Source organism: Neoarius graeffei, chromosome 5 (assembly GCF_027579695.1).
Source record: "Neoarius graeffei isolate fNeoGra1 chromosome 5, fNeoGra1.pri, whole genome shotgun sequence".
NCBI classification, from domain to species: Eukaryota; Metazoa; Chordata; class Actinopteri; order Siluriformes; family Ariidae; genus Neoarius; species Neoarius graeffei.
In genome coordinates, this window is record NC_083573.1 from 13,455,758 (window position 1) to 13,483,027 (window position 27,270).

At 40.4% G+C, this 27,270-nt stretch overlaps 2 protein-coding genes across 3 annotated transcripts; both read left to right on the forward strand.

Annotated features, from left to right (window-relative positions):
• Window positions 1-835: 835 nt before the first annotated feature.
• apoeb (apolipoprotein Eb) lies at window positions 836-3,311 on the forward strand. The gene is made up of 5 exons (XM_060921232.1): window positions 836-882; window positions 1,332-1,392; window positions 1,651-1,804; window positions 1,957-2,247; window positions 2,541-3,311. Exons 2-5 carry the CDS (start codon window positions 1,350-1,352, stop codon window positions 2,899-2,901), a joined length of 849 nt encoding a protein of 282 aa, XP_060777215.1. The 5' UTR covers window positions 836-882; window positions 1,332-1,349; the 3' UTR covers window positions 2,902-3,311.
• A 1,975-nt stretch (window positions 3,312-5,286) lies between these two features.
• apoc1 (apolipoprotein C-I) lies at window positions 5,287-26,253 on the forward strand. Of its 2 annotated transcripts, none has more exons than XM_060921236.1 (4): window positions 5,287-5,357; window positions 25,506-25,585; window positions 25,704-25,842; window positions 25,969-26,253. In XM_060921236.1, exons 1-4 carry the CDS (start codon window positions 5,347-5,349, stop codon window positions 26,036-26,038), a joined length of 300 nt encoding a protein of 99 aa, XP_060777219.1. In that variant the 5' UTR covers window positions 5,287-5,346; the 3' UTR covers window positions 26,039-26,253. The 2 variants fall into 2 exon arrangements, with proteins under 2 accessions (XP_060777219.1, XP_060777220.1); XM_060921237.1 differs by lacking the exon at window positions 5,287-5,357 and adding an exon at window positions 24,851-25,011.
• Window positions 26,254-27,270: the final 1,017 nt, after the last annotated feature.

Below are 27,270 nucleotides of genomic sequence, written 5' to 3' on the forward strand. Positions count from 1 at the left end.
ACTTAATTTGTTTTAATTTATCTAAAGTTTCCTCTATTTCTTTTCTCTGTTTATCTGTAATGATGCTGCTGGAATCTTAATTTCCCTGAGGGAACCCTCCCAAAGGGATCGATAAAGTTTTATCTAATCTAATCTAATCTAATCTAATCTAATCTAATCTAAAAAAGAGCACAAAAGAAAAGAAAAAGTTTAACATTAATCAATAATTGGTTGCAATATTTTTAAATGGTTGAACAGATATTGGCGGCACGGTGGTGTAGTGGTTAGCGCTGTCGGCTCACAGCAAGAAGGTCCTGGGTTCGAGCCCCGGGGCTGGCGAGGGCCTTTCTGTGTGGAGTTTGCATGTTCTCCCCGTGTCCGCGTGGGTTTCCTCCGGGTGCTCCGGTTTCCCCCACAGTCCAAAGACATGCAGGTTAAGTTAACTGGTGACTCTAAATTGACCGTAGGTGTGAATGTGAGTGTGAATGGTTGTCTGTGTCTATGTGTCAGCCCTGTGATGACCTGGCGACTTGTCCAGGGTGTACCCCGCCTTTCGCCCGTAGTCAGCTGGGATAGGCTCCAGCTTGCCTGCGACCCTGTAGAAGGATAAAGCGGCTAGAGATAATGTGATGTGATGTGAACAGATATTTAATCTGTTGCACTGAGCAATCCAACAACAACAACACCTCTCATGACGGTCTGAGAGGGAGAAAAAAAAGAAAAAGGAAGAAAATTGCGCAACATGTTTTCACCAGGGTGCGTGATGCTGATTGTAACCAGAGCCGAACAAAGGGAAGAGAAAGTCACGTGATCAGCGCTCTTCTGAGCGCAGCCCGCAGAGCGGCGTATAAAAAGCGTGCGCACCTTGACCGTTCACAACACGGAGCAAAGCGGACTTCTCAGGTGAGTGTGAAGAAGACATGGGCACCAGCGTTCAAACGAATAGCCTAGTCTTAATAATAGCACTTTTTTTCCCTTTGCATTTGTTTTGCATCAGCTCCTAGGCTCTTTTCTATGTTCTACACCATCACCAGGAATCACCTGCAGGGCTTGAGGTCACTTTTAGAGAAGAAATGAAATGGATGTGCATGTGAATGTAGACTAGACCAAACTGTTTAGCTCCTCATGTTCTCTTTGTTCTGGATTCTGCTTTGAAATTGTTTTGACTGTGATCAGTAAATGTATAAGTGTAGATATTATTATTATTATTATTATTATTATTATTATTATTACTGACAATTATTTAAAAAATGTATTGAGTGCCATTTTGAACATCTTTCCCATGACACCGAACTCACTCACTCACTCACTCACTCACTCACTCCACTGACTCATGACTCTCCTATCCCTAGGTGTTCTTGTCTATCAACATGAAGGCTGTTGCAGTGGTACTTGCTCTGGCACTTGTTGCTGGTAAGTAGAAAATCCTTTTTTTTTATCCTTGGCTTTTCTCTGCATGCAAGACACTGTATCATGCTGTAAATCTGATTATCAGTCTTGTCATCTTTGTCACTGATTTCCATGTATACATATTTCAGTGACATACATGTTGATAGGTTTCATCAAATGTCCAAGGAGTCTCATTCAATGCCTTTTGTTCCACAAGACTTCATTCATTATAGCTGTTGTGTTTAATCAGTCATGTTTTTCCGAATCCTCTTCATCTTTTAGGTTGCCATGCTCGCTCTTTGCCTGATGCTGACCAGCCTCTGGTTAGATGGGAAGAGACCGTGAATCAATTCTGGGAGTTCATCTCCGACCTTAACACTCAGAGCAGTGATGCGGTGGAAAACCTAAAGAACATCCAGCTCAACAAGGAACTTGAGTAAGTTAACACAAAGAACCATGACAATCCACATCTTATTATGGGAATTCAAGTTCCTTTTTGAACTTGAACACCTTCAAGTTCAAATGAGTTACTATTCCATTGTCTCTGATCTCCTGTATTATGGTCCGTGTCTTCCTCCCTAACTTTAGTACTCTGATAACTGAGACCGTGGCTGAGCTGAAAGTGTACAGGGAAAATGTTGAGGCCAAACTGAACCCCTATGCTACAAAAGAGACTTCAGAACAGCTGAAGCAGGAACTGGATCTGCTGACCAGCAAGCTGCAGAATGACATGCATGATGCCAAGGAGCGTGCCACCCAATACCTACAGGAGCTGAAGACCTTGATGGTGCAGAATTCAGATGATGTCAAGAACCGTATCCAGAGCTACACTCGTAAGCTCAAGAAACGCCTGGGGAAGGACATCGATGAGATCCGCAAGTGAGTGTGAATCAGGAGCTTGAAGTAGTTATTGTGGTAGCAGACAGAATTTCAATTTCATGATTTATAGTACCTACTACTTGGTGGATACCAATGCTTATTGGTTGGTGCCTTAAATCTCTAGCAAGCCATGGTACTTGGAACTTGATGGTACTTGGTTGGTGTCTTAAATCTCTAGCAAATCATGGTACTTGGATCTTGATCTTGAAGATACTACAAAACATAAATCCAGCTGCCTTCATCTAAATTGATAACTGCAAACCTTAACTCCTTGATTTTTGCCCCTTTTCCAGCACTGTGGCCACTTACCTGGGTGAGCTGGAGTCCCGTGCCAGGCAGAATGCTGAGGTTGTAAAGAGCCAATTCGAGCCCTCTGCAAAGCAGGTGCATGAGGGTGTTAGCCAGAAGTTGAGCACCATCAGTGAGCTGCTGCAGAGCCAAAGTCAGGGTGTGAGCCAGCAGCTGGAGGACCAGGCCAAAGTGTTGAAGCAGCAGCTGGAGGAGACCGCTGAAAACCTGCGTACTTCCCTTGACGGTCGCATCGAGGAGCTCACCAGCCTCCTGAATCCCTACACTGAGAAGATCCGTGAACAGCTCCAGGCTGTCCTGGATAAGATCAAAGAGGCCTCAGCTGCTCTCCCTGCCCCACTGTAAAGCCACACATTATAACACATTGTATCAAACACAAGGAAAGAAAGTGGGGGTAATATTGGTCTCATAATGTTTGTTACTGATGCTCTGACAGGGAAAGAACTGGACATGGCTTCTTACTGAAACATGGAATACTGTTTATTAATCACCATGTGGGCTTTCTCAGTATTAATCCAATAATAATACTTCTTAAAGTGCAATAGTGTAACTACCATGACTAGTTTCTCAAATCTATTAGATTGCATAAAGATGTGTGTTTTGGGATGACAGCGACAGCAGATTTACAAAGTTTCTTGATAGTAAAACCAAACCTCATGAAATATTGTCCACCATTTCAATCACAAAATCTGCAAATAAATGTCCAACTGCTTTTTTTGTACTTGTATGCAATAAAAAATGGGCAATGGATCAAACTTGTCTTGGGTGTTTTCTCCTTGTTCCAGTGCTCTGCCTGATTACTTTTGTGAACATTATGAATATCACATGGCAGCAAATGGTGAAAATCACTGGCCTATATGCAGGTCTGTATCATCCACTTCCAAGATAAACTGATTTTAATAGCTATAAATGTATAACTAGCTCCACTGTAGACAGTCCACTTGGCAGACATGTTAAACATTAAATAATTAAGAAAAAAAAAAGAATCAGAACCATGTCTCACTGAATACAAATGTCACGCAGAGTTTAATCAGATATATATATATTTTTTTTTTCTCCAAGAAAAAAAAAACAAGATACAGTACAAGCTGAAACATCTAATCTCATCATCTCTAGCTGCTTTATCCTGTTCTACAGGGTCGCAGGCAAGCTGGAGCCTATCCCAGCTGACTACGGGCAAAAGGCGGGGTACACCCTGGACAAGTCGCCAGGTCAAGCTTAAACATGTATGTCAATAAAACACAAAGGTTGGACTGTTCTGGGTCAGAAAAGTTTTCCTGTGTAATTATGTGTTCTTTTGTCTCCAATTGAGAGCAAGCAGCATAAAAGGTAGGGTAGGAGGATCTCCATCTCATATTTAAAGATTAGAATGATCAGCTTTTTTTTTTCTATCGCATTTTTTAAACACTCCCACAACCCTAAACCTGTCTTTGTCACGCCACCTTGCTGTCTTTCCAGTCTTGCATAATCAGACATGTATGGGCAGTAACCTAGTTGTTCTAACCCTCTGCACACATCTTCCCATCCTACGTAGTATCGGGGTAGGATTACGGGTCATGCTGTCTTTTATGCACCTTTGTCTGCATAAAAATATTAATCTCCCTGGCTTCCAGTTAATAATCAGTGATCAATGAGTCCAAAATATGTGACATGCATTGCTAATGTATTGTAATTACAGTCGCAAGAGTGTCAAAGTGTAGTAGGATATACCCTGTCCACACTAGGGATTTTGTACTGATACGATACTACTTTCGTACCGCTAGCAACTATACCGGTACTGTAGCGGTATAACTGTATTGGTACGAAACCCACAAATGTATGGGTTTCGTACTGGTACAGTATCGGTACTGTAGCGCTTTGCTGTAGAGTGGACAGATGAAGCGGTTCTGTATCGATACAAATATAACGCGCATGCGCAAAGTCACACACCTCAATCGATGTCTTCGCTGAATAAAATAGCGAAGAACGGAGATTAATTTGTTTCTTTCTCAACTGCTTCGCACGTTTTATACGATTCGACTGAATAAATGACCACCAGAAATACAGACTGTACATTGACAACAAAAAGCACACACACGTTGTTTCATCTGCCATATTCTCGGAAGGAAGTTACTCGGTAACCACGGAAACATTTCGTGCACGCGCATTTCAACTACCGTAAAAGAAAACCGCAAACATTTCTCGCTAGTGTGGACAGATGCACTAAACTGTACCGGTATACTTTGTATCAATACAGTTATACCACTATCGTACTGGTATAGACCCTTCCCACTGATGTCACCGGAAACCGGAAGTAAACAGACCCTGCGCCATATTGGAAGACCAACAAACTCGTGATCGGGGGAAATAACGGCAGCGCGCGGAATTTAAACCCACAAGGCACTTGATTCATCATAAACCTACAATGGTAAACTTTTGTGCTGTGTTAGGGTGTTCCAACAAAGCTGATAGGAAAGGTGAAAAGAAGTCGTTCTTCAGAATACCAGCTGTGATTGAGACACAAGGGGAGCAAACTAAGGAGCTTTCTGCCAGGAGACAGAGAATAAGTGCATTACTGAGTGTCTGTGAGCAAAGGAGAGCCTGAACGTTGCAACCTCCCTATTGGCTGTTTATTGGCTGTTTGTAAAAATGTATCAATTGTTGCCCTTCATTGCAAACTCGAGAGACGAGACCTGACGAGTTAGATCGTTGGTAGCAGAACAAAATGTCTGGACACAAATCGGGTTTTCAGAAAAGGAAAGAAAATAAACGCAGGGTCGAAAATACAAAAAAGGAGGCAGAAAATGCAAAATGAGTTTAAGGTAGGACAAATGGTTACTTTTCTGAGACAGCCCGCCGTGGCTGCAGGCTTTCAGTTCTCATCTCATCTCATCTCATCTCATCTCATCTCATCTCATCTCATCTCATCTCATTATCTCTAGCCGCTTTATCCTTCTACAGGGTTGCAGGCAAGCTGGAGCCTATCCCAGCTGACTACGGGAGAAAGGCGGGGTACACCCTGGACAAGTCGCCAGGTCATCACAGGGCTGACACAGGCTTTCAGTTGTGTCATTGAATGGTTACTTTTCTGAGGCAGCCCACCGTGGCTGCCTGCAGGCTTATTTATTATAGCCCATTTAGTTAAAATAGTTGATCTAAAATGTTTATAGTTATAGTTATGTGATGGTTGTCCTCAGTGTTCAAACTATGCCGATATTTTCGGGGGGTCCCTTTTTTTCCCTGGGGGGTGCTTGCGCTTGTCTCGGAGCGCGGATCTCCAAACACATGAGAAGCCTATCTTACGCACATATCACGCGGACTCCACACCTCCTCACACGCATCGCATCTGAAGTCATAACTCATCAGGGGAAATCATGTCCGCATTGGCATGTTCAAAAAACAACCTCGCGTCAACAATGATACCACACGCAAGAAAAAAAACAGTCAGGCTACTCAACAACCAACCTGGCAGCAGCAGTCATTGTCATATCGGTTTATTTTATCTTTGATGTAAACACAACACTTCGGATATGCAAATGCTTCCCGTTACACACGATTGCTATGTCAATAAACATCATTTTGCCAATATTTTAGAGACCCCCCAACATTTCCCAAATAATGTTTTCAAGGGATTTCATGTCTGTTTCAGGGGATCTCGGATCCCCCGAGTACCCCTGTAGTTCGAACACTGGTTGTCCTGATTTAGACTGGTGTTTTTGTTTTGTTTTTTTTTGGGGGGGGGGGGTGTTGCGCGATGTTGCACCCGGGTCCAGATTAGGGCAGAACCGGCCCTGGCTACATTTCAGGTGTAGTTTGTTTTATGCATGTATGTACTTGCATAGATGTGTACTTGGTCTTCCAATATGGCGACTACCGAAATCTCGCGGCGTGATGACGTCATGCGGGAAGGGTCTATATATGTGAACACAGCTATAGTAAGAGTGTCTTTTTGCACATTCATAGTAGATTTTCTGATCTTTATTTAGTCAATCTTTTCTTACACTCTGAATTGTTTTGGGGCGGCACGGTGGTGTAGTGGTTAGCACTGTCGCCTCACGGCAAGAAGGTTCTGGATTTGAGCACAGTGGCCGACGGGGGCCTTTCTATGTGGAGTTTGCATGTTCTCCTTGTGTCTGTGTGGATTTCCTCCGGGTGCTCCGGTTTCCCCCACAGTCCAAAGACATGCAGGTTAGGCTAATAACCCTAACCCCTCACTACATCATTGCTTGTTTACCGCAAAGCATTATGGGTGATTCCTAGGGTCAGCTCCACTATATTGTTTACTTTTGCCTTTGTTCTTCTGTCTAACCGGTTTTAACCATGCTTAAAGTGAATTGCTGTGTGCCTAACTGTGTCTCCACAACAAAGAGAATGCCTAATTTGAGCTTTTTTCAGCTGCCAGTCAAGAAGAAGAGAAGAAAGAAATGGATAAGTTTAATCCGCAATGAAAACCTTCAGGTTTAATCGAAATGGACAAGTGTTTATAGCTTACATTCCTCTGGTGGGAAAAAGACATCCTTAAACTGTGACCCAGTGATATTTCCATGGTCTGCAGAATGGCCTTCGGTTATAGAGGATTATAACAATCAACACTGTTTATCATCTGAAACTAGCGATATTTATTGAAGTAAATGCATTTATACTGAACATGACATGGCAGAATCAGCAGGTGTCCAAAGATTTTTTTGTAATGTTTCCTGATATCAAGTTTTATTTAACTAATCACTCATTTATAAATGTTTTGATAAGACATTCTGAGATTTGATGTTGTTGTTGTACAGTATGGTAGACTTGGTCAATCTCTAGGTTGTACGAATTCTTGTCACTTATGTCTTACCTTCTCACCAAGCTTGATTTGGATTCAGATTTTCCTGCTGTAAACCTTCAACATGTTATCTACCTCTTTAAATCACCAATTTTATTGTCTTCCATGACAGACCACGGCAAAATTGCTCCTCTCACATTGCTCCCACATAAAATTAATCTAACATCTGCTATATTGCACAACTACTGACACCGGCTATCCCCCGTAATGCACTGCGATAAACAAATGATGACATATTTATGCTTGGGGGCTATTGATGGCTCGAAATTGACTGTAGGTGTGAATTTAAGTGTGAATGGTTGTTTGTCTCTATGTGTCAGCCCTGTGATGATCTGGTGACTTGTCCAGGGTGTACCCTGCCTCTCGCCCATAGTCAGCTGGGATAGGCTCCAGCTTGCCCGCGACCCTGCACAGGATAAGCTGTTACAGATGATGGATGGATGAATTGTTTTGTACTTGGACACCTACAAACCCCTTGGTGAATTTTACTTTGCTAATTGATCCCAATTTTGATTCTGATCAGCCTTTCTTTATTCCATCCATGAAAATGACAAAGTTTGCTCGAAGCAAAACAGCTTAAAGAAAATTTCCATTCTCACCATCACGACAAAAGAGGACCCATTCCTGTTATCAAAATATCAAATTATGCTCCTATTCCTAAGTATTCCTTTGCTGCACAAACCTCAAAAACATCTACTTCTACATTTTCTTTTGGACTATTTATTTTCATGTGGAAGCTTACCACTGCCAGATGGCCATTAACAGGATACGTTAAAATTAGCCACAAGCCTTCAAAGAAACATTTTCTGCCATTGTTATTGCTGTCAGGGGACATGTTCAGAGCTGCTCACACATTCCAGTGGGCTGTGTGTACCTCTGCCGGGATAAAGGAACAAGCTGTCCTTTTATTTACGTGAATCAGACTTGCTTTTGTACACTATAATCCTTCAAATCACTCTCTCTCTCTCTCTCTCTCTCTCTCTCTCTCTCTCTCTCTCACACACACACACACACACACACACACATAGAATCTGCAGTGTGACTTTATACCAGTAGATGCCTCACTTTCCTTCACCGGATCTTTGAATTAATTTAATAAAAACAAAACAAAACAAACAAACAAAAAACAAGAAGTTATATGACAACAAACTCCTGACAGATAAAAAGATGGTTTCCGATGCTAGTTTTTAATTCCAAAAATACAAAGTTTGCTGGAAGAGGAAAGAATGCAAGCATATAATAGAGCACATTTATTAAAAGGATCAAGAGACAATAAACAGTTTCTCAGATGGGATTAAGAACAAGAGGAGATGCTGTACATGTACATGCTGTGAACTCTGTTCCTATAATCCTTTGTGCTAATTAATGCCAGCATCTCAAAAAAAAAAAATCCTTTTTAGTGAGGATCTGCAGGGGTTTGACAATTTCCTGGAGGGATAAACAGGAACCAGTTCTCTTCTGAAAAACCGTGTGTTCATCTAAACTCCTTTGCGTTCCAGCACACAGGAGTTGGCGAGGAATGAGGAATGAACTCCAGTAACCTGATCTGATGGACCTGATGAAATGCCGGAATGTCCCCACCATTTTCCCTCTCCAAGAAGATAAAGCAATTATCACTTCAAGCTGTATTTATTTTACATCCATTGCTATGCTATTTTAAAACAGGACTGAGATAGGTTTCCTGGCAGCGTAGGAATATTTTTGATATAAAGAGAAGAAGGAAGTCTTTTCAAGGGACTCTTCTTTCTTTACTTGTTTACCTCCAGAAGGTACGTTTGGTGCAAGTCCTGACCTGCAAGCTTCATGCCCCAAAGAACAAATGGCAAACCACAACATCCCCCTCTTCCCTCCCTCTCTTTCACACACCTCACAGAACAGACAGTGATCAATCACAGAAAAGCTGAAAAACACACCAAAACAGATATGCAAAGCAACCTGTTGTTACACATTCATGAATAAAACTCATTGAAAAGGTGTCAAACTCCAAACGAATGACCCAGCAATCACTCACTCTTGCCCCTGGATGGTTGCACTTTAAGAAGTCTTGAAAAGACCAGTACTAGCACTGTGCAGTTCATTCCCCCTGGCCTCACAATCTTGAGGTAACTGCAGTTCACTGCCTCTCTGCATGACTCCACCATCAGCAACATCCTCGTGTACCCAGAGCTTCACTTCCCTTTCTCTGAGTCTAGACTTCACGAAAGCCCTTTTCTAGCATTTAAAGTAGAATAAACAACCACCGTGATGAAATCACGGTAAAGAACGAAAGAGAGAATTCGCTAAACAGGAAAGCAGAATGGGGAAGTGGGGATGTGGTCAAGAGCTAATTGGCAACGCTCAGCATTTTGTGTTGGTTTTGGTCAGCTTTCTTGGGATGGCCAGTATTACCAATTACAGTGAAAAGTAAATAATAATTGGGCAGCACAGTGGTGTAGTGGTTAGCACTGTCGCCTCACAGCAAGAAGGTCCAGGTTCGAGCCCCGTGGCCGGCGAGGGCCTTTCTGTGCGGAGTTTGCATGTTCTCCCCGTGTCCGTGTGGGTTTCCTCCGGGTGCTCCGGTTTTCCCCACAGTCCAAAGACATGCAGGTTAGGTTAACTGGTGACTCTAAATTGACCGTAGGTGTGAATGTGAGTGTGAGTGGTTGTCTGTGTCTATGTGCCAGCCCTGTGATGACCTGGCGACTTGTCCAGGGTGTACCCCGTCTTTCACCCGTAGTCAGCTGGGATAGGCTCCAGCTTGCCTGCAACCCTGTAGAACAGGATAAAGCGGCTAGAGATAATGAGATGAGAATGAGAGAGAGATCATAATAAAGACTAGCTGTCGACATAGCATTACTCTCACTGGCCACTTTATTAGGAACACCCATCCATCCACCTGCTGTTTTATGCAGTTTTCTATTCAGCCGATCCCTTGACAGCAGCACAATGCATCAAATCATGCAGATACAAATCAATAGCTTTGGTTAACGTTAACAGTGTTCAAACATTAGAATGAAAAATTGTGATCTCAAAGCATGACTTTCACTGTGGCATGGGTGTTGGTTTGAAACAGATGGACTGGTTTGAGTATTTCAGAAACTGCTGATCTCCTGGGGTTTCACACACAACAGTCCCTACACAGAATGGTGCAAAAAAAAAAAAAGAACCGTTGAGTTCTATGGGTAGAAACGCTTTGCTGATAAGAGAGGTCAGAGGAAAATGGCCAGATTGGTTCAAGCTTGTTTGCCAGGAAGGATATAGTAACTCATAGCAACTCTTTACAACCATGGTGAGCAGAAAAGCATCTCAGCATGCAAGAGCAGACGACCACATTGGGTTCACTCCTGCCAACCAAGAACAGGAACCTTAGAATCAAGAGCAAGTTACTATTAGAGTGGCCGGTGAGTGTAGGGATTTAAGCATACATGGATGCCTTCTATGGGCAGATATGCCATCTAAAAGTTACTATGCAAGGCACAAGGATGTTTATAATTCAGCAATTTAGCTACTTAGCTGTTAATGTGAGCAGTGCAAGACCTTATACTCTGATACAGTTTTTGGATGACTCATGTCCTGCAACAACACCACTTTTAAAGGTAAACTGCCTTTCAGATTTTTCAGGTGTAGATCATAAAAAGAATTTTCCCTGACACCCAATTATTTTTGTTTTGTGGATTGAAAGCTACTTAATTCGAATCACAGACATCCAATTTTATAATAAAAAAAAAAAATAGAACAATTAATGAATTTAGGGCCACGTGGCCCTAAATTTTCCACTATTTTTTCCTGCTTCAACGTGACCCAATTCAAGATACTACGTCATGCATCATGTGGTGGGCTTTCCCCATTCAGGCAAGGCATTAAGAGATACAAATTTGAAACAGGAAAGGAAAATGGAGGACATGAGTGTGCGAATGAAATGTGAAAGAGCGACTATAGTAATGGAAAGAGAGAAGAAAAGATCTTATGTTGCGAAGGAAAGGAAACGCAGGACCAAACTAATAAATATCGGCAGTCAGCGAGCACTGCGGTGTGATCAGCTTTTCATTTAGTGACAGAAGGATGTAACTGTCAGTGCATGGTCAAAGGTAAACCTGTAGATGGCAGGAATGCGATACTGGATTCCAGCTGCCGTAAAACCCAAAGGAAGTATAAGAAGAACCACAAGAAGAAGACAATGCTGAAAGGTAAATCTGCAAGTGCGCACACGGACTTCCTTTGTTTGCTTGATTGAGTGAAGCCAGTGATTTCATGCACATTATTTGCTAGGGAATCCCCTCAAATTAAATAACTTCCCAGCCACAGAATAGCCTTTTTTTTAAGATATTACATAAGGGTGGCACGGTGGTGTAGTGGTTAGTGCTGTCGCCTCACAGCAAGAAGGTCCAGGTTCGAGCCCTGTGGCCGACGAGGGCCTTTCTGTGCGGAGTTTGCATGTTCTCCCCGTGTTCGCATGGGTTTCCTCCAGGTGCTCCGGTTTCCCCCACAGTCCAAAGACATGCAGGTTAGGTTAACTGGTGACTCTAAATTGACCGTAGATGTGAGTGTGAATGGTTGTCTGTGTCTATGGCCAAGTTTACATTAGACCGTATCTGTCTCGTTTTCTTCGCGCATGCACTGTCCGTTTACATGAAAAACGCCTGGAAACGCCGGGAAACGGGAATCCGCCAGGGTCCACGTATTCAATCCAGATCGTGTCTGGTCCGGTGCTGTGTAAACATTGCGAATACGCGGATACTCTGTGCTGAGCTCTAGCTGGCGTCGTCATTGGACAACGTCACTGTGACATCCACCTTCCTGATTCGCTGGCGTTGGTCATGTGACGCGACTGCTGAAAAACGGCGCGGACTTCCGCCTTGTATCACCTTTCATTAAAAAGTATAAAAGTATGAAAATACTGCAAATACTGATGCAAATACTGCCCATTGTGTAGTTATGATTGTCTTTAGGCTTGCCATCCTTCCACTTGCAAGTGGTAAGTGACGCGCATGCCCGACATGCACTGAGATCACACACACAGCGGCTCAGTCCCAAATCACTGCTTGTGCGCTCCACTCGCGCGCTCTGTGAGCTGCGCAAGGCCGGAGTGCGCACCCTCCAGAGGGCACTTGCTGTTCAGGGAGGAGTGATTTGGAGCGCAGGATGCCTGCGGAGCCGAGCGCATCCGTGTATTGGCGTTGCTGTGTGCACGCAAATCGTGTATTGGCGTTGCTGTGTGCACGCTAATCGTTTTAAAAACGTTAATCTGATGATCCGCTGATACGGTCTAATGTAAACCCCACCTATGTGTCAGCCCTGTGATGACCTGGTGACTTGTCTAGGGTGTACCCCGCCTTTCGCCCGTAGTCAGCTGGGATAGGCTCCAGCTTGCCTGCGACCCTGTAGAACAGGATAAAGCGGCTAGAGATAATGAGATGAGATATTACAGAAATAAACATATATCACAATAACCAAATTTCACTGGTTTTATGAAATCAAAAGGCCGTCTACTTTTAAGTATTTGGTTTCATAGATTGTGTGTCAGTTATCATAGATTGTGTGCGCTACAGATACTGGATTTGCTAGTTGGTATCCAGCTGTCTCTATTCAAAGATACAATGCATCAACTGAACAACATGGCCGTAATTTTAAATTGGACCGCCTGTCATTAAACAAAGTTATCAGTCACATAAATGCAGGCACATGGGGGAAACCATGGCCTCATGGTTAGAGAAGCAGCTTTGCAACCAAAAAGTCAGTGGTTTGATTCCCTGCACACAGCAGGAATGCCTGAGATGCCTTTAAAGGATATGGGACATGAAACATAAATGCACGCTATATCAGTTTCTTTCCATTAAAAATGTGAAATAATTGCATCAACAAATACAAAATTATCTATTAAATTCAGCAAAATCGTTATATTCGTGATGATTATATGGCATTTCTGCTCGAGCTCCGATATGCATATTTTACAACTGGAAGAGCCACTGTCACGTGATCATACGTCACAAAAACTTTCGGGTACAGCACAAGCGGGTAGATGAATATGGAGAAGTGTGAATCGTGATGATGACGAATGCGACAAAATAGTTTTTGTGTCTTGGATGACAAGAAAATTGTTTCGTTTTTAGAGTGTTTAACGTACATTGAACATCATGGTGTATTGCGACCTCCCAGTCAGTCAGACGCGCTGTTACTCCTGTTAGCAATGTAGCTAGGCTCAGCATGGCCAATGGTATTTTTGGGGCTGTAGTTAGATGCGACCAAACTCTTCCTGTTTACATAGGTTTATATGACCAGTGACATGAAACAAAGTTCAGTTACACAAATTGAAATGTGGCGATTTTCTATGCTATGGAAAGTCCGCACTATAATGACAGGCGTACTAACACCTTCTGCGTGCTTCGACAGCGCATTGATACCTTCACTCGGAGTTGTACCATTATTTTTTAGACAGGGCGGACGGACCAGGGCATTCGCCCGCCTGGCCGTGCCCGACGAGGAGCGCTCTCGGCCGGCTTGGGAGGCAGACGGCAGCCCCTCCTGGAAGTGTGGTTTTACCATGGGCCTCATGCGGTAAGGATTAGTATTATAATTTTGGGTGTATCAATTATTGATTATCATAATTCTGACTCGTTTCACCATTTTGAATGTTTTCATCTCGGACTCTGGAAGCATTGTATCTCAATCAATCTCGAAAAATATCAGCAAAAAAAAACTAGCTTGCAACGGACTTTAGCTAGATCTATGATGAACTTTCAATGTATGATACAAAAATAATACTTCTTTCAACAGATCATTAGCCTTTGGGCAGAATTGTTTTTAACTTACCAGGATGTGTTATCGAGCCGACCGCTTTCAGTTTCATGGGGATTGAATGAACTCTCACTCTCAGAATCATCTGATCCGTCAGAGTAAAGACAAGATCTATGTTCATGTGAATTTCCAGCTATCGGTTCGAATTGATAGGGTCTAACTTCACATCTCTGTGAAACATCGGGAATGTCACTGTCGATGGTGTCCATTTCGGTAACCTGTTTACATTAGATACCCAAGCGCTGGCTCCTTGAAAAGTTTTTGTGACGTCACGTGTCACGTGACCGCTTAGCTAATTAACGAATCATTGTTTTACGCTGATGTATAAAAAAGTTGAATAATGTGATGATTTTCACATTTTTGATGCCCTGCAGTGATTTAGATGGCATTTCTTATGTCCTTTATACATAATTATACCCAGAAAAAAATCCATGTCCCATGTCCTTTAAGCAAGGCACCTAACTGGGAGCTGCTCTGGGTATGTTGTACAGTGCTCAGGATAGGAGTGTCTAAATGCCTGTAATGTAACATGGTGTCTAGTTCTTTGCTACTGTTTTGAATGTTTACTGGTATAGTTCTTGGAACAACTTACTGTGCCTATGAATGTTGAATATGCAGAGCAGAGGGTAATAGGACAATGAAGTCGTATGCTCAGCATCACAGACACATTTGAGTTAAATGAAAAATATTAAAATTACAATCAGGAAAATGGCCAGATTGGTTTGAGCTTTTTTGCCAGGAAGGATATAGCAATTCATACAATCACTCATTACAACCTTGGTGAGAAGAAAAGCATCTCAGCATGCAACAGCAGAAGACCACATTAGGTTCCATTCCTGCCAACCAAGAACAGGAATCTTAGAATCAAGAACAAGTTCTTATTAAAGTGCCCCATGAGTGTATGCTTTTAAATATTAGGAGCTTATGTGTGCCTGCGATGACCTGGCGACTTGTCCAGGGTGTACCCTGCCTCTCGCCCATAGTCAGCTGGGATAGGCTCCAGCTTGCCTGAGACCCTGTAGAACAGGATAAGCGGCTACAGATAATGGATGGAGCTTGTGTGTGTGGGAGTTTGGACTAAAATTCATAATTTCAAATGAAGTTAAAGATTATGTTTGGAGGATCTATCTATCTATCTATCTATCTATCTATCTATCTATCTATCTATCTATCTATCTATCTATCTATCTATCTATCTATGAAAGAAAGTTCATTGTCATTTTTTCCCCTCTATCTCCAAAATGAATAATCTAATAATCTAACAGAGGCATTTAGGAGAATATTTCACTGTTATAAAAGTAAAAAAGATCAAATCAAAAATGTAAAAAAAAAAAAATCAATGTTTTATCTTCTGATGAAAAGAAGTGCACCCTGATGAAAACATTTGTTTAGAGTGGACTTTTGACCACCACATGCACAACACAGCACTAGATAAATAAACTGATATAATCACTGAGAAATATTGTAAGCACAGATACAGTCATGACTTCCTACAATTTAGCTGTGACTAAAAGACAACATCCTACAGAAATACAACATTGTTCTCTGTGTTTTATGGAACATTGTGAAATATTATACATACAGGCCACTTTTTCCATGGAATAAAAACACATATTCTATTCCCTTCTAGTGGGTTTATTGATAGTGTTCAATATTGTTATCATATCGCTTATCCTCTGTATATTACACCACTCTCCCCAATGGATAATAAGCATGCGATATCGTTATAATATTGCACGTTGTCAAGACAACACGACGTCACACGTCAGAGCTCATGTGAATATCCAATGACAAAATTTTTCTGCTGTGCATGCACACAATCGTTTCTTTCTTCACCAGGAAAGAGAGAAGACTAGGCTAATCCCGTGGTAGGTTTAAGCAGAAAATAAATAAACTGAAAACTGAAACTAAAGATGCACTGAACACCTGAAAGGCTCTCAAAACTTCATGATATATTCTTCACGCATATTTACAAGAGAAAAATATACCAATGGACATCGAAAAACTAGAAAAGAGAGCAATAGTGGAAATATTGTCAAAGTTTTACTTGGAGGTGAGGAAAAGTGATGGAGACTTTTACAAGAGGACTTCACTCAGCAAAGCCTTTTGTTTTGAACAACTGCAATGTAACAATGAACTACTACCAAAAGTAACTTTGAACTTGAACTGTCAATATGTATATAGCTTATATATAAGTTGGGTTGTTGTTCAGGCTTTTTGGACTTGTACCATTTTTACTGTTAGAACTTTGACTTTGTACATGTACATTGGATTGACAGAACTTTGATTTATATTCGATCAGATTCAGCATTCAATTTTGCTAAGTTACCCCCCTGTTCTTAACTTTTTGTAAAATCTATAATTGTTCCACTGAATGTGTATAATAATAATAATAATAATAGGCGGCACGGTGGTGTAGTGGTTAGCGCTGTTGCCTCACAGCAAGAAGGTCCTGGGTTCGAGCCCCGGGGCCGGCGAGGGCCTTTCTGTGTGGAGTTTGCATGTTCTCCCCGTGTCCGCGTGGGTTTCCTCCGGGTGCTCCGGTTTCCCCCACAGTCCAAAGACATGCAGGTTAGGTTAACTGGTGACTCTAAATTGACCGTAGGTGTGAGTGTGAATGGTTGTCTGTGTCTATGTGTCAGCCCTGTGATGACCTGGCGACTTGTCCAGGGTGTACCCCGCCTTTCGCCCGTAGTCAGCTGGGATAGGCTCCAGCTTGCCTGTGACCCTGTAGAAGGATAAAGCGGCTAGAGATAATGAGATGAGATAATAATAATAATATTGGCTGAATTTTTTCAGAGGTGGACTGTAACGAAGTACATTTACTTGAGTACTGTACTTAAGTACACTTTTTGAGTATCTGTACTTTACTTGAGTATTTTTTTTTTTGGAAACTTATGACTTTAACTTCACTACATTTGAAAGACAAATATCATACATTTCACTCCACTACATTTCTATCAAGGTCCTCGTTACTCATTACTATGAAACAGCTTAGAAAGTGGATGTTTTTTCTTTTCCTTTCTTGTGATTTTTTTTCGCAGGCGACACTGAGACAATCTATCAGTAATCACTAGGGTCACATCACGTTCATAGACTGTATAAGATTGATGATTTCTCTGCAGCATTATTTAAACACGATCAGTTGATGGCAGAATCGAAGGAGGCAGTTCTTCTGGGGAATGTACACACCCATGGCCATACCGAGAACCCATGTTTCAGTTTTCTGTATGGATTAAAGATTTGTTTTGTTTGAAATGTTTGCCTAAAATGAACCACGTCACAGCCTACAAAAACTCAGTGTCCAACCTGCAGAAGCATATTGAGGTATGTAAACGTTTTATTCCAAAAGAAAGCTTGCAATGAAGTTGTCTGCGTTTTTAGAGCTAGTGATTGCAATAGCTATGCAGTCTGGTTAGTCAAATGACTTTCTATGGATTTGCCCACCAAGTTGCCATAGCCTTGTCCATAGCTAATGTTAACAGATAGCTAGTTAACTTGAACACTGTTAGTTAGCATGTAAAAATGGAGTTACACTAACATGAATAATGTTAACTTATCTGAAGTCCTTTCAGAAATATGTTTTAGCATAATCTTGCCAAATAAACAGAATGTAAAAATCTTTCTTTTCTAGTAGCGTTAGCTACCCAATATGATTTCGAGTTTGAAAAGAGTTTGCTAGCCTGTCTGGTGGAGCTTCATTGACTAGCTAGCTTAACATTAAACCACCATGATTCCACAGCATGCGTTCATTTTGTAAATCCAGTAGGTTGCTTCAGAGGCATTCAGTACTGTAAGCGTTGTGACAATTATACAACAATGCATTGACAGAAAATGTACTTTTAATACTTAAATATTTTTAAAAGCAAGTACTTCAGTACTTTAACTTAAGTAAAAATTTGACTGTACAACTTTCACTTGTATCGGAATAACATTTGACCAGTGGGATCTGTACTTTGACTTAAGTAATGAAGTTGGGTACTTTGTCCACCTCTGAATTTTTTCATGGTATATCAGATATATTCCATTCAGCTACTCGTCTTTGACTCGTTCAATATCATACAAGCTGAATGGAATATATCTGATATACCATGCAAAGCCAGACAATATTATTTAAATATTTTCTATAGAATTAAAGCGCAGTTATAAATACACACTGAAATCCGCTCTTCATTCAAATGTCTACGACAGTGGTGCTTGAAAGTTTGTGAACCCTTTACAATTTTCTACATTTTTGCATAAATACGACCTAAAACATCATCAGATTTTCACAAAAATCCTAAAAGTAAATAAAGAGAACCCAGTTAAACAAATGAGACAAAAATATTGTACTTGGTCATTTATTTATTGAGGAAAATGATCCAATATTACATATCTATGAGTGCCAAAAGTATGTAAACATTTACTTTCAGTATCTGGTGTGATCCCCTTGTGCAGCAAAAACTGCAACTAAACATTTCCGGTAACTGTTGATCAGTCCTGCACACCAGCTTGGAGGAATTTTAGCCCATTCCTCCGTATAGAGCAGCTTCAACTCTGGGATGTTGGTGCGTTTCCTCACATGAACTGCTCGCTTCAGGTCCTTCCACAACATTTCGATTGGATTAAGGTCAGGACTTTGACTTGGCCATTCCAAAACATTAACTTTATTCTTCTTTAACCATTCTTTGGTAGAACAACTTGTGTGCTTAGGGTCATTGTCTTGCTGCATGACCCACCTTCTCTTGAGATTCAGTTCATGTACAGATGTCCTGATATTTTCCTTTAGAATTGGCTGGTATAATTCAGAATTCATTGTTCCATCAATCATGGCAAGCCATCCTGGACCAGATGCAGCAAAACAGGCCCAAACCATGATACTACCACCACCATGTTTCACAGATGGGATAAGGTTCTTATGCTGGAATAAGGTTCTTATGCTGGAATGCAGTGTTTTCCTTTATCCAAACATAACGCTTCTCATTTAAACCAAAAAGTTCTATTTTGGTCTCATCCGTCCACAAAACATTTTTCCAATAACCTTCTGGCTTGTCCATGTGATCTTTAGCAAACTGCAGATGAGCAGCAATGTTCTTTTTGGAGAGCAGTGACTTTCTCCTTGCAACCCTGCCATGCACACCATTGTTGTTCAGTGTTCTCCTGATGGTGGACTCATGAACATTAACATTAGCCAATGAGAGATTGGGGTCCTTTGTGACCTCGCCGACTATTACTCACCTTGCTCTTGGAGTGATCTTTGTTGGTCGACCACTGCTGGAGAGGGTAACAATGGTCTTGAATTTCCTCCATTTGTATACGATGATGATGATGATGATGATGATGATGATAGTTTATTTCAAACATGTAAACAAACAATGAAAAAATAAGCAGATAACAAGAAAAGCAAAACAGAATTTGCAACAAGAACATGTAAAAAGCCACTAAATTAGAAAATAAACCTTAAATAATATAGGTAATAATAATATATCAAAATCAAAACAAAAGAAAACAAGACAAAAATACAAACAAGGACGCACTAAGCAGTTTTGAGTTTACATATCTGAAAAGGAGTGGGCTGAAGTAAAAGCTTATTTAATCCCACCCCTCTACCTTAGTCAATATAAATTGATTATCGAGCTTCCTTATATATACACACAAACACACACATACATACATACATACACTGTATATTACTCACTACTTCAACTTTTCAGATATCAATTCTCTATGACTATATCATATAATTAATTAATTATATATGTATATCCATATGTCTACACACAAGTTTACTACAAATACCATGCTCACAATGGAGAACAAAATAAAAACGAAACAAATATACAAATACTCATCTCATCATCTCTAGCCACTTTATCCTGTTCTACAGGGTCGCAGGCAGGCTGGAGACTATCCCAGCTGACTACAGGCGAAAGGCGGGGTACACCCTGGACAAGTCGCCAGGTCATCACAGGGCTGACACATAGACACAGACAACCATTCACACTCACATTCACACCTACGGTCAATTTAGAGTCACCAGTTAACCTAACCTGCATGTCTTTGGACTGTGGGGGAAACCGGAGCACCCGGAGGAAACCCACGCGGACACGGGGAAAACATGCAAACTCCGCACAGAAAGGCCCTCGCCGGCCACGGGGCTTGAACCCGGACCTTCTTGCTGTGAGGCGACAGTGCTAACCACTACACCACCGTGCTGCCCCTAGACAAAGACTCAAAAAAGAAAAAAAAAGAAAATTTACACAATAAACAGCCAGTTATGATTAATCCCGTTCATCCTTATACCTTGTGAAAATCAAATTTTTATACCTCTTTTTAAACCACTTCATGTCTGGACATCCCTTGAGGTCCTCATTTAAACTGTTCCACCGCTTCACCCCACAAACAGAAATACAAAAACTTTTCTTGGTTGTGCGCACCCTATAATTTTTAAATTTAAATAAACCCCTTAAATTATAACTCCCATCTCTTTCAGTGAACGGTTTTTGAATATTATGTGGTAGTTGATTATTGTTTGCTTTGAATAATATTTGTGCTGTTTGATGGTCCACCAGATCTGCAAATTTCAGTATTTCTGACTGTAAGAATAATGTATTTGTATGATCCCGATAACCAGCCTTGTGTATAATCCTTACTGCTCTTTTTTGGAGAATGAATAATGAATGTATTGTATTTTTGTAATTATTGCCCCATACCTCTGCACAGTAACTTAAATAAGGTGAAACCAGGGAACAGTAAAGAATCCGGAGTGAATTGTGATCTAGAAACTGTTTGACTTTGTTTAATATTGCAATGCTTCTTGATACTGTGGATTGTATGTTTTTTATATGTGGTTTCATTCTGAGTTTTTCATCAATAGTTGTTCCAAGAAATTTGATTTCCTTAACTCTTTCTATAATAGCCCCATCTATCTCATCTCATCTCATTATCTCTAGCCGCTTTATCCTTCTACAGGGTCGCAGGCAAGCTGGAGCCTATCCCAGCTGACTACAAGCGAAAGGCGGGGTACACCCTGGACAAGTCGCCAGGTCATCACAGGGCTGACACATAGACACAGACAACCATTCACACTCACATTCACACCTACGGTCAATTTAGAGTCACCAGTTAACCTAACCTGCATGTCTTTGGACTGTGGGGGAAACTGAAGCACCCGGAGGAAACCCACGCGGACACGGGGAGAACATGCAAACTCCACACAGAAAGGCCCTCGCCGGCCCCGGGGCTCGAACCCAGGACCTTCTTGCTGTGAGGCGACAGCGCTAACCACTACACCACCGTGCCGCCCAGCCCCATCTATTTGAATATTTATTTGTGTGTTTGTTTTGTTGTTCCCAAATAATATTACTTTGGATTTGTTCAAGTTTAATGATAATTTGTTACTGTTGAACCATGTTATTAATTTACTTATTTCTGTTGTGATCTCCTGCAATAGTTTCATTAAATTATCACCAGAAAAGAGGATATTTGTATTGTCAGCAAACAAGACAAGCTTCATTACTTTAGATACACTACATATGTCGTTGATATATAGTATAAAAAACTTTGGTCCAAACACTGACCCCTGGGGAACACCACAAGTTATGTCCAAACATGAGGAAGAGCAATCTCCCAGCTTCATAAACTGTCTCCTGTTACTTAAATAGCTTTTAACCCAGTTTAAAACTATACCCCTGATGCAATATCATTCCAGTTTTTTTATTAATATGTCATGATTTATTGTATCAAATGCTTTCTTTAAATCAATGAATATTCCAACTGCATGTTTTTTCTTCTCTATGGAATTGGTGATTTCTTCAACTAATTCTATTAAAGCCAGTGATGTTGATCTATATGCTCTAAATCCATATTGACTGTCACTAAGTAGTTTATGTTTGTCAATAAATTTATCCAATCGGTTATTGAAAAGTTTTTCGAGAATTTTGGAGAATTACGGAAGTAGTGAGACAGGTCTGTAGTTTGTGAAGTGGTGTTTGCTCCCAGTTTTGTACAGAGGAATGACTTTTGCTGTTTTCATTCTGTTTGGAAATGTACCAGTTAGAAATGACAAATTACATATGTGAATGGTTTGGATATTCCATCAATAACATTTTTCAATATCATCATGTCGATGTCATCACAGTTGGTAGAATTTTTGTTCATACATTTCCCAACAATATCAACAATTTCTTTTTCTTCCACTGCTGTAAGGAACATTGAAAAAGAATTATTATCTATCAAATTGCCCAAATTTTCAACAGATGTTCCTGGATCCGGGATTTGTTCTGCTAAGATTTGTCCTATGTTTACAAAGTAATGGTTGAAACTATTAACTACCACATCCATATTATATTCATCTTTGTCATTATTAAGAAAGTACCTTGGATAATTTATATATCCTGACCCATTTTTTATAATACTGTTCAAAGTGCTCCAAATTACTTTGATATTATTTCTGTTATCGTTTAATAATTTCTTATAATATTCTTTGTTAGCAGCCCTTATAATATTAGTTAATTTATTTTTTATATTTTTTATATCTATCCTCTGCCTCTTTAGTTTTCTGCTTTATGAACTCTCTATACAATGTATTTTTCTTTTTACAGGCATTTTGTAAACCCCTTGTAATCCATGGACATACTGTATGTTTGATTTTTTATTATATAATGATATAAATATCCTCAAGAATTCCTCATATGCTTTATTTATGTCTTTTAGTCGGTATATTTCATCCCAGTTTTGTGCCAGCAAGTCATTTCTAAAAGTGTTAATTGAGTCCTCTGATCTAAGTCGTCTGAAAAGTTTTGTGTTTTCTGGTTTATTATTCCCAAATTTTGTTTCATAAACTGAGAAAAGATATATGCGAAAACTGATGTAGATATTCCTTGAAGAGATTGAAATTTGCATACATGTTTCTGCTATTGAAGTGGATAATTGAGAGTTTGCCATCTGCTTTAATGCTCCGATTGAACTGTTCATCAGTGTAATAACAGCAGTTGCTGTTAATGGCAGAGAATAAATTATTGTCTGGGTCTATGTCATATTCCAAATCCTGTGATTTGTAATCAGTGTACTCAAATGAGTTTAGTTCCAGTAAATCCTGTTCTGTAATCCTCAATCTGTCTGACTGTGGATTGGTGGAGGCCAAATGCTTTAGAGATGGTTTTGTAACCTTTTCCAGCCTGATGAGCATCAACAACGCTTTTTCTGAGGTCCTCAGAAATCTCCTTTGTTTGTGCCATGATGCACTTTCACAAACATGTGTTGTGAAGATCAGACTTTGATAGATCCCTGTTCTTTAAATAAAACAGTGTGCTCACTCACACCTGATTGTCATCCCATTGATTGAAAACACCTGACTCTAATTTCACCTTCAAATTAACTGCTAATCCTAGAGGTTCACATACTTTTGCCACTCACAGGTATGTAATATTGGATCATTTTCCTCAATAAATAAATGGCCAAGTATAATATTTTTGTCTCATTTGTTTAACTGGGTTCTCCTTATCAACTTTTCGGACTTGTGTGAAAATCTAATGATGTTTTAGGTTGTATTTATGCAGAAATATAGAACATTCTGAAGGGTTCACAAACTTTCAGACACCACTATATCTTTGGCTATCTTTGACTAAAGCATGAGGTTACTTAAAATGAGTCCAACATTTGAGCGAAATAAGGTATTGAAATAAACACATCTCAGTCAGTGAGATCAATAGGATAATACCAATCGGACCTGTCTCGTACATCAGCTGAATGAAAACCTACCCGTGCTACTACAGAAAGGCCTTCGTGTTTGTGATCAGTCTTCTGCTCCTTCATTGTGGCATGTAGACCTTGCATGGCGTAATACTGATAAACAGCTGATAAAGCTCGCTCTGTAGGTTTAGACGTGATAGATAATGCTTTTTCATCATAATTTAGAGTATCTATGAGTTATTATGTAATTAATTACCTGAAGTGCAGAGTGATGTAATAAATGAGACTTCTAAATGATTCCCATGATGAATGTCCGAATGTAAAAATGAACAGAGTGTTTTATTTCCATGAATATTGTGAATTTATTCTCACTGTATGGCACTTTAGGAAGGTTAATAGCACAGAACATTTTAGTGCTCGAGTTTAGTTTTTCATTTTTGTTTTAGTTTTTCCTAAGGCACAGTTTTTGGGCTATTTTAGCTTTGATAACAAGTGGACTTCACACCATTCCGTGCACTAACACCTTTCCATGCCAACAGCATGGGTATGAGATATGGGTCTCAAAGGTTCATGATAATGCATGTCCCAATTACTTATTTTGATTACTCGTAAGAAAACATGCACATGCTAGATTAGATTAGATTAGATAAAACTTTATGGATCCCTTTGGTTGGGTTCCCTCAGGGAAATTAAGATTCCAGCAACATCATTATAGAGAAAATAAATACAGAAAACTTCTAGATAAATTAAAATAAATTATTTACATATACAAATATATAAGAATAAGATATGGCAAAGAGAGGAAGGGGGGAAGGAGGGGGGGAAAGGTGAGTAGAAGGGGGGGGGGGGGGGGGGCGGTAGGAGAGATATTGCACTTTATATTGCACATTGTCCGGTATTGCTTACCATTAGGCTAGGCTACTGCTCCTTCCCGTCCTCTGTCCTCCTGTTACCCCTCCCCTTATGTAACTTCACAAAACTACACAAAAACAGTCTTGACCCCATGCTGGAGAGAAGTCTGCTACATGAAAAAGCAGAGTTGATAGGGCTAAAAGAGAAATCTGTAAACGCTACAAAAGGCCTTGATAGGTCAGAGTTGATGGCTGGCAATGACGTCAGCCTGGCTGAGGGGGTTATATAGAGCCTCGGCGTCTGCCTGCTTAATAGGCTGCTTCTCTCTAAACTACTGGAAGAGGACAACACAGGTACAATTATATTCAGGTTTTTAATAATAGTTTTGCTCAGCGGTCTTGGCTGTAGGTCAAATATCAGTGCCATAGTGTATCAATAATGCTCTTATTTTATTCTCATCATAGTTAATCACTCAAAACAGTGTTGTTTTGGAAAAGAAATAGTGCTTGATTGTGTTTTGGCGACCTCTAGGAGGCAGGTTTATACTGGCCTAGATTGATCTCAAATGTTTTACCAGAACAAAATTCAGTTTCAGGTCATCATAGTACTGATCGTGACTAGTTTCCTGTTATTACACACTCTTAAGTTTGCTGTGCATGGTTTATTTGAACTGTAGGTGATTATTATTACTTGATTAGCGGCATGACTGGGAGCATAATGAGTAATATGAGTCTTGAATGTCAATTTTTTTTAAGTTGTCTCGTAGTGTAAGCAAAATTAATATGTTTGTCTCGTATTTCACTTTTACATCATATTGTAGTATAATATATCTTTAATATTTTTGCAGAAAACGAGAACAACAAAACGCCAATATGAAACTATACCTGGCTGTTGCCATTTTGATGCTTGTGCTGATCGCACACTCTGGTAAGAACTAAAAAAGTGTATCAATAACATCAACATTTTGGTCTTTATTCCTTCTGGCTCGATTTCTGGGTGTCTTTTGTTCAATTGTTTTTCAAAAAATTTTATTCTCCTTACACAGAGGCTGTTGAGGAGCCCACAATTGAGCAGCACTTTGCCAATTTTCATGCAAAACTCAAAGATTTGGGAGAGGGCTTGAGCGAAAAGGCCTCATCTGTCTTCGAACATTTTCAGAACAGTGACCTCGCCACCAAGACGACGTAAGATCAATTAACTCACATGAACATGTGATTCTATATTGACCATCTGCCAAAAAGCCTTGTTCAACACTGACTTGCCCACTCTTAATGGTAACATCTGATATATTGGCATTTGTCTGCCTTCAGGAGTTGGTTTGCTGAGCACTTTGAGAAGTTGAAGCAGGGTATTCATGAGACCTTCAACACCCCTGAATAAACCTTGTGATCCCTGCCAACGGGATGTCTGAGTATCCATGCCTCATTGTGCTTGACAGACACAACCTGTTACAACCTCTACAACATGATGATCTGCTCACTGATGATCTGTGCAATATCTTGTCATTTAAAAAAAAATCCCAATGCTTTCAACTTCTGAAAATGTTCCAATAAATCATGGAAACTTTGCAAGCAATTAAAAAGGAATGAATCCTGCTTCTGTCTCATGTTTGCACTTTGTGACTATTTTCCATCCATCCATCTATTATCTGTAGCCACTTATCCTGTACAGGGTCACAGGTAAGCTGGAGCCTATCCCAGCTGACTATGGGCGAGAGGCAGGGTACACCCTGGACAAGTCGCCAGATCATTGCAGGGCTGACACAAAGAAACAAACAACCATTCACACTCACATTCACACCTACGGTCAATTTAGAGCCACCAATTAACCTAACCTGCATGTCTTGGACTGTGAGGGAAACCAGAGCACCCAGAGGAAATCCACGCAGACATGGGGAGAACATGCAAACTCCACACAGAAAGGCCCTCGTCGGCCACTGGGCTCAAACCCAGAACCTTCTTGCTGTGAGGCGACAGTGCTAACCACTACACCACCGTGCCGCCTTGTGACTATTTTCATTTGGTTTTATTTAGTATTTAGAGGGTTATGTATCATAAGACATATACGCTAGTGTAATAACATTTTATATCGTTTATGATTTCAACATGACATGGAAAATACAAGTAAAGAAAATGGTTAAAACTGAGAAGTACACATTTCAATGAGCCAGATGACCTGAACACACACATAAACAAGATTCTGATCAATGGACTCTTCGTAGGCGTTTAGTACAAACCTGTGCTAGCATATTCAAATATTTTTCCATCCCCTTTAATGGTATGGGGTCAGAAAATGACGCTCATCAGACCACTTGACTTTATCAGGTTAAAGTCACTATTTGATCTCTGTTAATAATCATAAGTCTTGTCCAGTTAAATCAACACTCCAACTCAAAGTTAGTTGGGGGACAGAGATCTAATTGCACAATGTGTTGAATTTCTTTTATTCCAGTAAGCTAATGTAAATAGCAGATGTTATCTTTCTTTCTGTTATAAAGGTCAAGGTCCTAATAGCCACTTCTACTCATTAATGTCAGTAATGGCATTGAAAGCAATAGCTCTAACCAAACTACAACCATGGCTTCTCAGAACTACAACGCCCAAGAAGCACAG

Excerpts from the sequence above, each read along its gene's own strand:
- apoeb (XM_060921232.1), top strand. The coding sequence starts at position 1,350 with ATGAAGGCTGTTGCAGTGGTACTTGCTCTGGCACTTGTTGCTG. Across the intron at positions 1,393-1,650 it reads TGCTCTGGCACTTGTTGCTG|GTTGCCATGCTCGCTCTTTG; the intron begins GTAAGTAGAAAA and ends TTCATCTTTTAG. Across the intron at positions 2,248-2,540 it reads GACATCGATGAGATCCGCAA|CACTGTGGCCACTTACCTGG; the intron begins GTGAGTGTGAAT and ends CCCCTTTTCCAG.
- apoc1 (XM_060921236.1), top strand. Across the intron at positions 25,586-25,703 it reads TGTGCTGATCGCACACTCTG|AGGCTGTTGAGGAGCCCACA; the intron begins GTAAGAACTAAA and ends CTCCTTACACAG. Across the intron at positions 25,843-25,968 it reads GACCTCGCCACCAAGACGAC|GAGTTGGTTTGCTGAGCACT; the intron begins GTAAGATCAATT and ends GTCTGCCTTCAG.